This window comes from Salmo salar, chromosome 02, assembly GCF_965601325.2.
Source record: "Salmo salar chromosome 02, fSalSal1, whole genome shotgun sequence".
Lineage (NCBI taxonomy): Eukaryota > Metazoa > Chordata > Actinopteri > Salmoniformes > Salmonidae > Salmo > Salmo salar.
Window position 1 is genome coordinate 27,080,658 of NC_138292.1, and position 14,655 is coordinate 27,095,312.

The 14,655-nt window shown below is 41.0% G+C and overlaps 2 protein-coding genes across 5 annotated transcripts; both read left to right on the forward strand.

Moving 5' to 3' along the window:
* Positions 1–650: 650 nt before the first annotated feature.
* On the forward strand, positions 651–4,067 carry tmem147 (transmembrane protein 147). Of its 3 annotated transcripts, none has more exons than XM_082958696.1 (8): positions 651–898; positions 1,177–1,297; positions 1,407–1,583; positions 1,780–1,849; positions 2,234–2,436; positions 2,628–2,712; positions 2,877–2,998; positions 3,420–4,067. In XM_082958696.1, exons 5-8 carry the CDS (start codon positions 2,234–2,236, stop codon positions 3,538–3,540), a joined length of 531 nt encoding a protein of 176 aa, XP_082814822.1. In that variant the 5' UTR covers positions 651–898; positions 1,177–1,297; positions 1,407–1,583; positions 1,780–1,849; the 3' UTR covers positions 3,541–4,067.
* A 2,862-nt stretch (positions 4,068–6,929) lies between these two features.
* On the forward strand, positions 6,930–10,727 carry sult2st3 (sulfotransferase family 2, cytosolic sulfotransferase 3). Of its 2 annotated transcripts, none has more exons than XM_014156049.3 (6): positions 6,930–7,147; positions 8,501–8,709; positions 8,932–9,058; positions 9,163–9,257; positions 9,371–9,551; positions 9,724–10,727. In XM_014156049.3, exons 1-6 carry the CDS (start codon positions 7,012–7,014, stop codon positions 9,837–9,839), a joined length of 864 nt encoding a protein of 287 aa, XP_014011524.1. In that variant the 5' UTR covers positions 6,930–7,011; the 3' UTR covers positions 9,840–10,727. The 2 variants fall into 2 exon arrangements, with proteins under 2 accessions (XP_014011524.1, XP_014011520.1); XM_014156045.3 differs by lacking the exon at positions 6,930–7,147 and adding an exon at positions 7,434–7,698.
* Positions 10,728–14,655: the final 3,928 nt, after the last annotated feature.

Consider the following 14,655-nt stretch of genomic DNA (forward strand, 5'->3'; position numbering starts at 1 on the left):
TCATCCCACCAAAAGAGGTTGACATTTCAGGCTGTCTTTTCAAACAGCTCTTACACTAAAAGGGCATTATCATAATTTGACAGTTTTCAGAGTACTATTACAAGCTCATAGTTTGGAAATATTTTTCAAACAGACAATCACGTTTTTGACTACTGGGCCTTTATTAACTAAATGACGTTAGACTACTACATATAGTGTAGCCCTGCTGCCACCTGATGGCGCTATTATTCTTAACGTCGTTTGTCAGTGGAGAATAGCGCCTACTAGCGGATGTTCAGGCTTGCTATAGTGCTGCAAATATCCTTAAGCTTATAAATTGTCATTATTTGTCATGTCAACGACGATGCATTAACTATTTACTCGTTGCATGAACAACAGAAACCACCGAGTTTTTAAACCTTTTCATACTAAACAATATTTGCAGAAACTGCCGAAGTCCTGCCCTGCGGTTAACCATGGTGACTCCGTTCTGTCGTTCCGTCCATTTGTTTTATAGGACCCTCTTTGAGTACCTGTCCTAAAACGCTAGCAAACGAGCGGAACGATAGGATCGGAGACATCAAGGGATAGCGGAATCATTTAAAGGTAGGACTTTGGTAGTTTCCGACTCGTCACTAGTTACCACAGCCACACAGTTATTAATCCCGCCTATTTCTACAATGTATATTCTTAAAATCTGATTTGGAACCTTACTCAATCCACACTGCTAATCGTATGCCTAACCCTAAATTAATACCAAAACGCACATTTTTGATTTTATGAATTTTCTACGATACAGCCAATTTTGACATTGTGGCTGTCGTAAATAGTGGAAAACTAGTTTCCGTCCTTCATCCAACGAGTTAGCAAACCAGCATTAGCATCTCAATAATCCCTCGGTCAACCTGAGTAAATACAGGTATTTCTGAATGATTCGTGCCGATCTCATTTAGACATGTTATTTATATGGATTTAACTTATCTAACAGGTTTCAATTTACAATACGAGTGGAATAAATATGTTAGCCCTTGCACATAATCAGCCTTTTGAGTGTGCAGGAAGAGAGAACGCTAGCAAGCAACGTTACTTAGATTATCTGCTCCAATGCTTCAAATCTTAAATAACTAACGTTAGCAAGCTATATATTGTGTCAATAATTGTTGCTAGCTAATAGCTATCATGTCTTCATTCCTTCAGACTCGTTGGAGAATTCGCCAGTGTTGGACTGACTCCCTGGCAATATGACGCTATTTCATTTCGGGAATTGCTTTGCCTTGGCTTATTTCCCCTACTTTATCACCTACAAGTGCAGTGGACTGTAAATATCAGCACCTCTCATACTAAATAAACTGCATTAGATTAATTTGTTAGTTGACCCCGTACATTTAGCTACTGAACATGTATTTTTTTTATGATCTGTTCACTAGCTAGTCACCCTTATTGGGCTCCCGAGTGGCGCAGCGGTCTAAGGCACGGCATCTCAGTGCAAGAGGTGTCACTACAGTCCCTGTTTCGAATCCAGGCTGTATCATATCCGGCCGTGATTGGGTGTCCCATAGGGCGGCGCATAATTGGGCCAGCGTCGTCCGGGGTAGGCCGTCATTGTAAATAAGAATTTGTTCTTAACTCACTTGCCTAGTTAAATATTATATATATATATATATATATTGTAGAGGGTGAAATGTAATCTACATGGAAATGTCAGCATATTGAGAGGTCAGCCAATCCTCCTGCCACTCTAGGCAACCATGTTCAAACCATTCTAGTGTACAGATGCGTCTCTCTCTATCCATATTATAGATCAGAATACAATGCATTCTGGAGATGTGTTCAAGCAGGAGCTACCTACCTATGTGTGCAACTATGCAAGGTGAGCATTGACTGTCCAAACTGTCTGTTTTCTGAAAAGCAATAAAAGTATCATCATTCTGTCAAAGAAACTGATGATCGATCACATTGGGATGCAGACTAAAAACTGCTTGATTACTAATGTAGCCTACTAGTTATTAGTTATTACTAGTTAATATGTATCCTACTAAGGCGGCAGGTAGCCTAGTGTTTAGTAACCAAAGGGTCGCTGGTTTGAATATTCGAGCCGACAAGGTGAAAATGTGCCCTTGAGTAAGCCAATTAACCCTAATTTGCTACAGGGGCGCCGTACTACTATGGCTGACCCTTTAAAACAAGACGTTTCACTGCACCTATCCGGTGTATGTGACAATAAAAAATAAAATGAACAATGTCTCTGTTCCAGATGCTATTTCTAGCCACATTCTTCCCCACATGGGAGGGAGGAGCTGGCGTGTATGACTTTGTTGGTGAGTTTATGAAGGCTACGGTGGACCTAGCTGACCTTCTGGGCCTGCATCTGGTCATGTCCAGGAACGCAGGGAAGGGAGAGTACAAGATCATGGTGGCAGCGATGGGATGGGCCACAGCAGAGCTCATTATGTCAAGGTACATTCTCTTTCTCTATCTTTCTCTGTCCACCTACTGTTTCTCTTTCAATCTCTTTGGGTGCATTCCAGATTCACATTCATTTCTGTGTAGATTATAGTCATTCACTACCCAAGCTCACTAGTATAGTTGCCATTATGTTTATTTGCAATGCTGTCTCTTGTTTTTAATCCTTTTGCCCTGTCATCCAGGTGTATACCTCTATGGGTGGGTGCCAGAGGCATTGAGTTTGATTGGAAGTACGTACAGATGAGCTTCGACTCCAACATCAGCCTGGTAAGTCCCCTTGCACTGACACTTATACTGCTGAATCAAATAGCAATTTATTTTGACTTCCAATAAATACTTAGATAATGAATACTCATCAACATTACATTTCCTGTGGAGGGCTTAGAAGAAGAATAGTTTCTAAGAAAATTTGGTGTCGCGTTCTATTTCAGGTGCACTATATCGCCATGGCAGCAGGGGTGTGGATGTTCACGCGGTACGACCTCCCGAAGAGCTTCCGTCTTCCTGTGACTGTACTGCTAGGGCTGTGTGTATACAAGGCCTTCCTCATGGAGTGAGTATCACATACTTCAACGTACCCAGGGAAGGGAACTGTGGAACTGCATACTGTAGAAATGGTCAACATTACAGAGCTGGTTTTCAGCTCATAGTGCTCATCTGTTCTGGGGAGGGAACTGACGTTTTTCTGTACACCGCTAGAGGTCATTATAAACACTGATAGCTACAGTTGTGTAACGGTCTGGGAGACCAAACCCTATTTTTCAATAGAAACAATACATTATTGAAATGGTACTGAAAACAATGACGCCTCCAAGTTCATGGCATAATCCATCGTAATTATATGATGTTAGCAACAATCAGTTACATAGTAGTCAACAATTGGCATATTGGTATAAAACATAGCTACACAACCATCATAATAATTGTTCATAGACACCTACTAATTTTCTCCTCTGTCCTCTAACTTCTCTCAGGTTGTTTGTCCACGTGTTCCTGCTGGGGAGCTGGACAGTCCTCCTGGTGAAGGCGGTGCTCACTGGATCTATCTCCCTCTGTTCTCTCTTCCTCTTCGTCACACTGGTGCACAGCAACTGAGACCGGCTGCGACCCCAAACAAAGAGGGTCTTTAACACACACACAGGGCCTTTCAACCAGACTTTGCCTGTAAAGATTAATTTTGTATCGCTCAGAAAGAGGGCAGGAATGTGAGCATTCATGATTTGACTTTTTTTAATGTTATGATACTACTTTTTTATGTATGATTTATTATTGTGCTGAATTAGTACGGTAGATTGAGTATTTATAACAAGTGGATGAAAGTGGATGCCTCTTAAGCGTTGTAGTACAGTTACTAAACTACTTTGACATCTAAGCTGATGGTACAATACTGTTGTTACTCTGTGTGCTCACCTGCATTACTGTAGATATGAAAGAGATTTAACTTAATCTCATTCGACATGATGAAATACAAATGTTGGTGCACTTGTCACATGACTGAAGCAGCATAATGGCGTACTTATGTTGTCGTAAGACTACGTAAAACATGGTAGCAGCGGGTTATCCTACTCTATGGAAACTTAGTGAGGTGTGAATGAATGGCCAATAAATGACTTAATATGCTACTTTTGATTGCGCACAGTGTGCTTATTACATAAGATAGACAATGTTTTAATTAGATTTTGTATAGTATATCTACAAAAGGCAGGAGATAGAGGTCAAATTTGTACTCAACATTGAGGTGTAGTTCGGGCTCCTCGTATGAGAGCTTTATGTGTGGTGTTGTAGGGAGATAGTTAAATCACACCTGACTTGCTGTCACACCTGACCTACTGTTACTACAAACCCTATTATGTACTGTGGGGCCCAATTCTGCTGATTTCCATTGTGACTTGGTGTCTGTACAGTAGTGGACTTCTCCTTGAATGATGAATACTCTTGTGTCCAGATTCCCACACATATTGCCTTTCCAATCGGAAGAATTGACGCTCCACACCTACCACCGGAATGCCACTTCTAATTCACGCCGGAGATAATAGATTTGTTCCCCTTGTAGTTAGCCTTAAAATGACTAGTCTGGTCTGTATAGAAACCTGTTGACCAGTCTAGTCTGTGTAGAAACCTATTGACCAATCTGCATAGAAACATGTTGACAAGTCTAGTCTGTGTAGACACCTGTTGACCAGTCTAGTCCGTATAGAAACCTGTTGACCAGTCTAGTCTGTGTAGACACCTGTTGACCAGTCTAGTCTGTTTAGAAACCTGTTGACCAGTCCAGTCTGTGTAGAAACCTGTTGACCAGTCTAGTCTGTATAGAAACCTGTTGACCAGTCTAGTCTCTGTAGACACCTGTTGACCAGTCTAGTCTGTGTAGACACCTGTTGACCAGTCTAGTCTTTATAGAAACCTGTTGACCAGTCTAGTCTGTGTAGAAACCTGTTGACCAGTCTAGTCTGTGTAGAAACCTCTTGGATCAGTTTAGTCTTTGTAGAAACCTGTTGACCAGTCTAGTCTGTATAGAAACCTGTTGACCAGTCTAGTCTGTGTAGAAACCTGTTGACCAGTCTAGTCTGTGTAGACACCTGTTGACCAGTCTAGTCTGTATAGAAACCTGTTGACAAGTCTAGTCTGTGTAGAAACCTGTTGACCAGTCTAGTCTGTATAGAAACTTGTTGACCAGTCTAGTCTGTGTAGACACCTGTTGACCAGTCAAGTCTGTGTAGACACCTTTTGACCAGTCTAGTCTTTATAGAAACCTGTTGACCAGTCTAGTCTGTGTAGAAACCTGTTGACCAGTCTAGTCTGTGTAGAAACCTGTTGACCAGTCTAGTCTGTATAGAAACCTGTTGACCAGTCTAGTCTGTGTCAAAACCTGTTGACCAGTCTAGTCTGTGTAAAAAGCTGTTGACCAGTCTTGTCTGTGTAGAAACCTGTTGACCAGTCTAGTCTGTGTAGACACCTGTTGACCAGTCTAGTCTGTGTAGACACCTGTTGACCAGTCTAGTCTGTGTAGACACCTGTTGTCTAGTCTGTGTAGACACCTGTTGTCTAGTCTGTATAGAAACCTGTTGACCAATCTAGTCTGTGTAGAAACCTGTTGACCAATCTGTTTTCTCCCTCACTTCAAAAAGGTCTCATGCTTTGTGATTGTTGGCGCTCCACTATGGTGACAGGGGACTTAGGCTGTATTCAGTGAAGTCAAACATTCCTATATAAATGTAAGAAACTGAGCCAACACGATTACATTCTACCTGACACAATAATTTCTCTTTTACATAATGCATTTCTATCTGAACATTCTCTAACCCCTAACTAAAAGTCCTACAAGATTCCTGTAGGATTATTTTGTAAAGTACACTACACCCTTCTAAACAGGCCCCTGCTAAACCAGAACTTTGTTAATCCTGCATTACACTCATGTAATGTAGCATGCTTTTCAGCCGAGGCACTTGGTCAATCCTGTAAATGTATGCAAAGAGGAGGCTATTACATATCTTTTATCAAGGAAGTTCATGCAACAGATTGGAATGTCTTGGTATTTATTTAACTAGACAAGTCAGTTAAGAACAAATTCTTATTTTCAATGACAGCGCGGTGATTCGAACTTGCAACCTTTCGGTTACTAGTCCAACGCTCTAACCACTGCTGCCCCATATGTGGCATCTTAACTCTGCAATATTTAAGCTCTAGGGATCAGATCTTTTTCAGAACTTATCTGATTAGTCAAAAGGCCTATTAGTGGAAATTATCAGAAATGGGCTGCCAGTATAAATGTAGCCTAAATTACAGGATGGCAAACACAGGGCCATATCCTATCTGTCAGGCCCCCTCTCTGGAATTCTGCCACAGACTTACAGTTCTGCCCTGGACAAAGGCTCCATTGAGTAAGTCCAAGTCACAATGACTGACCTACAGTATCTGCTAGTCAGTTTCACTTAGGCCTGGCTTCATAAAATGTGCATTACATCACAATACAAGAGTTGTTCAGTTCATGCATAATAACATTATCGTGCAAAATGTTACCATATCTCAGTGAAAGCAAGGAACAGGAGTGAGGTGAACTGTCTTCTGGACAGACAAATGGTAGCTCCTCCTGCAACAAGGTAGAAGGCCATGGCGAAACACATCACACTTTTTTAAGCTGTTCAACTGATCATCCCATGGCAATAAAGGTATTTCAAATATTATGGAGAGTGCTGTGCTTCTCCTTGTTATTCATGGGCAACGTAGACCTATTTGTAATGGTTGCAACATTAGGTGGAATGTCTCATTGTTTGCATACCCTATGGCTGTGGGGAATAGATAGAGACAGTGAAAAGGTTTACAAACACTCCTTCCTTTCTTGTATTGGGTTTACTGCTCCTGCAGGGGCCATCCATCCCATCTCAAGCCCTGCTCCGGGTGATTCTGCCCTTGACAAAGGCCCCATTGCAAGAAAGAGCTACAAGAGGGGGAGGGATTCTTTCCTCTCTCACATTTGCATTGATGCATTAAAAATATGCCTCTAGGTCAGGGCTGAACTGGCAGAACCTTACTGCAGGCTATACCTGAGTGTGTTCCAGTTATGCCATGGCGTCAGACAGGTACTTTCTTCACCATGGAATTTTGTTACCAACTGTGGTTCACAATGAGGAGAGTCTGAAATATGCCAATGATTTCAAAGTTCAGGACAGCGATGTGTTTGCCATTACTTACCCCAAATCAGGTAATTTATGCAACATATTTCTATATCTCAGTGTGATCTGCCAGCTTTGAGGCACCTTCTTCAAATCCAGGGATCAACAACTTGACATCATTTTCAAACATGACATAACTTAACCAATTTTGGTGTTGTAACTGCATCTTTGGATGGGTCCAAATCTATCTATTCAACATTTGTATTATTGTATTATTATTAGTAGTATTAGTATGAGCAATTATTTTAATTATTATTAATTACTATTATTATTAGTGTATTATTGTCAATGAATTATGCTGCTATCGGCTGGGTGAATTGTTAGAATGTTTTGGCATCTGCGCACAAATTACACAAAAAGGAATGCACTTCCCACCCACTTTACTCACTCACGGACATTGTTTTCACCGAAAATTAGCATACTTTACTTTAACTCTGTAGTATGGCGAATGCTGGAAATTATATCGTTTATCACGGTATTTTGTGCCCGAAAGAAACTCACTCTTTTGAAAGTTTGAAATACGCGGAGCAAATTAAAGTTGAGGATGAAGATATTTTCACAGTGACCTACCCAAAGTCTGGTAAGTACATACTGTACTATAACGTTAGTATGGCTTCATGTCATTTACAGTTTAGTAGTGGTGGAAAAAGTACCAAAATTGTCAAACTTGAGTAAAAGTAGATACCTTAATAGAAAGTTACTAAAATAAAAGTGAAAGTCACCTAGTACAATACTAACGTTACTTGAGTAAAAGTCTAAATGTATTTGGTTTTAAATATACTTAAGTATCAAAAGTAAATCTAATTGCTAAAATATACTTAAGTATCGAAAGGAAAAGTATAAATAATTTCAAATTCCTTATATTAATCAAAGCAGACGGCACCATTTTATTGTTTTAAAAATGTACGGATAGCCAGGGGGACACTCCAACGCTCAGACGTTATCTACAAAATATGCATTTGTGTTTAGTGAGTCAGCCAGACCAGAGGCAGTAGGAATGACACGTGTTCTCTTGATAAGTGGATGAATTTCAAAATGTTCCTGCCCTGCTGCATTGAAAATGTAGTATTTTTGGTTGTCTGAGAGAATGTATAAAGTAAAAAGTACAATACTTTCTTTAGGAATGTAGTGAAGTAAAAGTTGTCAAAAATATAAATAGTAAAGTACAGATGCCCCCCAAAAACGACTTAAGTAAAAAAAAAATATATATACTTTAAAGTACTATTTAAGTAGTTTACACCAATGCAGTTTAGTCTCCCAGGCATTGCAGTTGGACATTTTTACATCCCAAAAACTTGTCAGACGAAAGAAAATATTTAATGTGTTTTTTATTACTATAGTAGGACTTACTTACAATAACTGATTAAGGTAATGTTTCCCAGGCACCACATGGATGCAAGAGATTGTCCCTTTAGTCCTAAATGGAGGAGACCTTACTCCAGTGCAAACTATTCCCAACTGGGACCGGGTTCCCTGGCTAGAGGAGACACGAGCAGCCCTAGTTCTGAACCGTCTGCCCTCTCCACGGGCAATGGTCTCTCATATGCCCTACCATCTCATGCCCCCCTCCTTCTTCCCCTCCAAAGCCAAGGTAGGCCCTGATCCAGGAACTGAGAGCAACTACTAGACAGTAACAACTGAAGAGACTCTTGCAGTATGTTTAATGGACTGACTTCATCATTGCAAATTAATAAAACAATTGGAAAAATGTGCCTACATGCAATGTAATTATCTTATAATTTAGCTATCACACTGGGCTCTTGTAAGTTTGTCTATGGAACTCATATTTAAGACTTTATTTGCTTTCATTTAGGTCATCTATGTTACCCGGAACCCAAAAGATGTTATGGTGTCATCATTTCACTTCCACAAGATGGCCAGTTTCCTGGATGACCCTGGGACTTTTGATGAGTTTCTAAATAAGTTTCTCTCTGGGCAAGGTGAAAAATGCTAGGATATATAAATGTGAGGGACCTTTTGATGCCCATACTAAAGAAGAGGGTAACTGGGTTTGATTGTAATTAACATTTGTTTATCTACACAGTGTTGTTTGGGAAGTGGACAGACCATGTGAAAAGCTGGCGAAATTCCGATCTGGGAGATAGAATCCTATACATTACCTATGAAGAAATGGTCAAGGTAGAACACCAATCAATCCAAACCGCCTCAACCCTGCGTGACCAGAATAATGTATAGTGAACTAGGCTAACCCCAGGTCAAACTGCTAACATATGTCTGTTTCTCTCCTGAAGGACCTGCGGGGAGTGCTGGAACGCCTCTCACGGTTCCTTGGTCGGGACCTAAGTGAAGAAACTCTGGATCGTGTAGCCAACCACTGCTGTTTCAGCAACATGAAGTTAAATGCAATGTCAAACTACTCCCTGGTGCCACAGGAGATCATGGATAGCAGCAAGTCCCCCTTCCTTAGAAAAGGTAGTGGAACCTGGCAAGATAGGGGGTAATCACTCCCTGCAGCGGGATAGGAACCCAGAATGCTGCTAGTAGTATAATGTTCTCTCATCATGCAGTGATACGCTACTACAACCACTCTTTGCTTCAATGTATTTCACTGTTCAATTAAAGCACATTCTCCTTGTTCTTTCAGGGGTTGCTGGAGACTGGAAAAATCATTTCAGTCCTGAGCAGGATTTCAAATTCACAGCGGTCCTAAAAGAGGAAATGAACGGAACAAACATAAAATTCCCATGGGATGAGGAGTGAACAGGTGGAAATGTACCGACAATGTTTTCTTGACATTGCAGGCAGTTAGATAGTGGAGAACTTAAAACAAATGGACTTTCTAAATGCGTCTCTGCATCCACAGCATAAGTGTAATGTCACTGGCCGTGCCCTGAAACCTCAGCAGTACACTGACAATACAATATAAAGCACCTGTGCTGGGTTTCCCAAAAGCATCGTAGCACTAAAATCATAATTCCATTGGAACTAAATTCACGAAAACCCAGCCCAGGTCAAGTTGATCTAAAAAGACACCACCAAATACAAGTACATCGTCTCGGTACTGGTACACCGTGTATATAGCCAAGTCATTATTACTCATTGTGCATTTATTTTTCAATTATTTCTATTTTTCGCTCTGCATTGTTGGGAAGGGACCGTAAGTAAGCATTTCAGTATTAGTCTACACCTGTTGTTTATGAAGAGTGACAAATAAAATTTGATTTGAAATGGTCCAAAAGTCCTGCTGCCACAGGAATGACTTGTGGTTAACTGGATATTTTGTAACTTTGTTAGTATTTTGATTGAACTCGGTGCTTGTTGGTTAAGTCAAAGACCGGCTTTCAAATCAAAGTTTATTGGTCACGTATACAGATCTGCAGATATTATCGCAGGTGCAGCGAAATGCTTATGTTTCTAGCTCCAATAGTGCAGTAATATCTAGCAATACAATAATAATACAAGAACTCAAGAAATTACGAAACTTTCTGAACTATTCTTGTGTAGTACTTATTTCACATTTCTTTTCATATAAACAAATGGTAGTTGAATACATTTATATTAGCCATAATCTGGTAATAACAGACTGTTATCATAAATAGTAAAATACTGCAGGTTATATTACATTGTATACATCTGACAGTCACATGGTACCGTGTCTTGTTTTTTCTTACTGCTGAGGATTTGGCTAAAGGGTTGTGCTCACATAAAACGTTTATTGACTTGCAGGCATAGTCTTCAGATGACAACAGTCCTAATGTAACTATAATACATTTCTTGTACAAAAACTTGAGGGTCCTCACTGCAACAATTTCATGAACATTTTCATAACAAGAGACAACACTTTGGGGATCAGCATTCACTTTCCGGCTCTATCAGTTAGTTCCTTATTGACTTCACAAACCATTTGGCTTTGAACACATGGTTTGCAGAAAGCAGTCATACACCAGTCATCGCAAATGGTTCCCTGTAGAAGTCAACATATTAATAGGGTGGCTAAGGTGATATCAACTTCTCACAGTCCTATGTCGTAGGCCTATAACGATCAGTCTCTAAGCCCTGACTAGCCCTGGCCCTGACAGGGTGAGGATGATGCAGGTAACACAAAGGGCTGATTTACAGGACACAGATTACACCTAGTCCTGGACTAAAAAGCATGGCCAATGGAGAATTCCCATTGAAATAGCATTTTTTTCCAGGATTTAGATTAATCTTAGTCCAGGACACCACCCCAAAGGGCTTTGTGATATGACTGAGTTGGTGCTGGACAATGAATGCTGAATAGTGTGCATGGGGTAGTGGAGAAACAGGTCATGGAAATGTTCAACAATACATGAAGATGCATATCTATACAACTGTACAATCAGCAACATGCCATATGCATACCTCTATGTTATACCTCTCCTGAATGCTGGTTCGCAACATAAAATGTGTCCATGGAACATGAGAGAGTAGGAAACACTCCGTATTTCTCTGCCATCTTAACGGCCTGAATGCATGGACAGAAAAATCCACAGAGACCTGTTGGTATGAATGAACAGGCAAGTAAAGGATGAATGAAACCGACCCAATTACACTCCTCTGTAAATGTACCATATTTGGACAGTGAAGCTAAACCTTTTAACTTGGCTCCATACTCCAGCATTTTGGATTAGACAAATGTTTTAGATGAGGCGACAGTACATAATGTCACATTTTATTTTAAGGTGTTTCCATACATATCCATTTGGAAATGAATGCACTTTATGTATCTAGTCCCCCCATTTGACGGTGTCAAGTATTTTAGCATATTCACTCAGGCCCAGATTCTGACCCAGGTTAAGCAAGCGGAAGTAGAATGTAATCCTCTTTTTATGCGCTTTTCTCTATGCATATTCTGACCTTGAATTTAAGTATGAGAATAGCATGCCATTCACCTACTATATAATACATGAATAAATTAAGGTGTGGCGGAGGTGTGTCTACAGATACGCCGTATTCTGACCTTGACTTAATTCCCAAATAATTCCACCACCTTTACACGCGAAGGAACCATGAATAAGGTCCAGCGAACCTACCCGTTCCATGTCTCGGAGGTCTAGGGACAATTCCTTAGACCTCATGGCTTGGTTTTTGATCTGACATGCACTGTCAACTGTGGGACCTTATATAGACAGGTGTGTGCCTTTCCAAATCATGTCCAATCAATTTAATTTACCACAGGTGGACTCGAATGAAGTTGTACAAACATCTCAAGGATGATCAATGGAAGCAGGATGCACCTGAGCTCAATTTCAAGTCTCATAGCAAAGGGTCTGAATATTTATGTAAGTAGGGTATTTTAATTTTTAATACATTTGCAAACATTTCTAAAAACCTGTTTTCACTTTGTCATTATCGGGTATTGTGTGTAGATTGTTGAGAAAAAAATATTTAATCAATTTTACAATAAGGCTGTAACGTCACAAAATGTGGAAAAGTCAAGGGGTCTGAATATTTTCTGAAGGCACTGTATATAAGGTCCCACACTTGACAGTGCATGTCACAGCAAAAACCAAGCCATGAGGTCGAAGGAATTGTCCGTAGAGCTCCGAGACAGGATTGTGCTGAGGCACAGATCTGGGCAAGGATACCAAAAAATGTCTGCAGCATTGAAGGTCCCAAGAACACAGTGGCCTCCATCATTCTTAAATGGAAGAAGTTTGGAACCACCAAGAATCTTTCTAGAGCTGGCCACCCGGCCAAACTGAGCAATTGGGGGAGAAGGGCCTTGGTCAGGGAGGTGACCAAGATGGTCACTCTGACAGAGATGGTCACTCTGACAGAGCTCCAGAGTTCATCTGTGGAGATGGGAGAACCTTCCAGAAGGACAACCATCTCTGCAGCACTCCACCAATCAGGTAGGATAGAGTAGAGTGGTCAGACAGAAGCCACTCCTCAGTAAAAGGCACATGACAGCCCGCTTGGAGTTTGCCAAAAGGCACCTAAAGGACTCCCAGACCATGAGAAACAAGATTCTCTGGTCTGATGAAACCAAGATTGAACTCTTTGGCCTGAATGCCAAGCGTCACGTCTGGAGGAAACCTGGCACCACTCCTACGGTGAAGCATGGTGGTGGTAGCATCATGCTGTGGGGATGTTTTTCAGAGGCAGGGACTGGGAGACTAGTCAGGATCGAGGGAAAGATGAATGGAGCAAAGTACAGAGAGATTCTTGATGAAAACCTGCTCCAGAGTGCTCAGGACCTCAGACTGGGGCGAAGGTTCACCTTCCAACAGAACAGCAACCCTAAGCACACAGCCGAGAAAATGCAGGAGTGGCTTCGGGACAAGTCTCTGAATGTCCTTGAATGGCCCAGCCAGAGCCCGGTCTTGAACCCAATCGAACATCGAGAAACTTGAAAATAGCTGTGCAGCGACGCTCCCCATCCAACCTGACAGAGCTGAAGAGGATCTGCAGAGAAGAATGGGAGAAACTCCCCAAATACAGGTGTGCCAAGCTTGTAGCGTCATACCCAAGAAGACTCGAGGCTGTAATCGCTGCCGAAAGTGCTTCAACAAAGTACTAAGGTTCTGAACACTTACAGTTCAGTCAAATGTTTGAACACACCTACTCATTGAAGGGTTTTTCTTTATTTTTACTATTCTCTAGATTGTAGAATAATACTGAAGACATCAAAATTATGAAATAACACATATGGAATCACATAGTAACCAAAAAAGTGTTAAACAAATCCAAATATATTTTAGATTTTAGATTCTTCAAAGTAGCCACCTGTCATCAAGCTTCCTTGATGACAGCTTTGCACACTCTTGGCATTCTCTCAACCAGCTTCATGAGGTTGTCACCTGGAATGCATTTCAATTAACAGGTGTGCCTTCTTAAAAGTTAATTTGTGTAATTTCTTTCCTTCTTAATGCGTTTGAGCCAATCAGTTGTGTTGTGACAAGGTAGGGGTGGTATACAGAAGATAGCCATATTATGGCAAGAACAGATCAAATAAGCAAAGAGAAATGACAGTCCATCATTACATTAAAGAACTTTGAAAGTTTCTTCAAGTGCAGTCGCAAAAAACATCAAGCGCTATGATGAAACTGGCTCTCATGAGGACCGCCACAGGAAAGGAAGATCCAGAGTTACCTCTGCTGCAGAGGATAAGTTCATTAGAGTTACCAGCCTCAGAAATTGCAGCACAAAAATGCATCACAGTTCAGCATCAACTTTTCAGAGGAGACTGCGTGACTCAGCTCTTCATGGTCGAATTGCTGCAAAGAAACCACTACTAAAGGACACCAATAAGAAGAGACTTGCTTGGGCCAAGAAACACGAGAAATGGACATTAGACCGGTGGAAATCTGTCCTTTGGTCTGATGAGTCCAAATTTGAGATTTTTGGTTCCAAACACAGTGTCTTTGTGAGATGCAGAGTAGGTGAATGGATGATCTCCGCATGTGTGGTTCCCACCGTGAAGCATGGAGGTGGTGTGATGGTGTGGGTGTGCTTTGCTGCTGACACTGTCAGTGATTTATTTAGAATTCAAGGCACACTTAACCAGCATGGCTACCACAGCATTCTGCAGCGATATGCCATCCCTTCTGGT

Excerpts from the sequence above, each read along its gene's own strand:
- sult2st3 (XM_014156045.3), top strand. The coding sequence starts at position 7,560 with ATGGCGAATGCTGGAAATTATATCGTTTATCACGGTATTTTGTGCCCG. Across the intron at positions 7,699-8,500 it reads AGTGACCTACCCAAAGTCTG|GCACCACATGGATGCAAGAG; the intron begins GTAAGTACATAC and ends AATGTTTCCCAG. Across the intron at positions 9,059-9,162 it reads TAAGTTTCTCTCTGGGCAAG|TGTTGTTTGGGAAGTGGACA; the intron begins GTGAAAAATGCT and ends TTATCTACACAG.
- tmem147 (XM_082958696.1), top strand. The coding sequence starts at position 2,234 with ATGCTATTTCTAGCCACATTCTTCCCCACATGGGAGGGAGGAGCTGGC. Across the intron at positions 2,713-2,876 it reads TCGACTCCAACATCAGCCTG|GTGCACTATATCGCCATGGC; the intron begins GTAAGTCCCCTT and ends GTTCTATTTCAG. Across the intron at positions 2,999-3,419 it reads TACAAGGCCTTCCTCATGGA|GTTGTTTGTCCACGTGTTCC; the intron begins GTGAGTATCACA and ends AACTTCTCTCAG.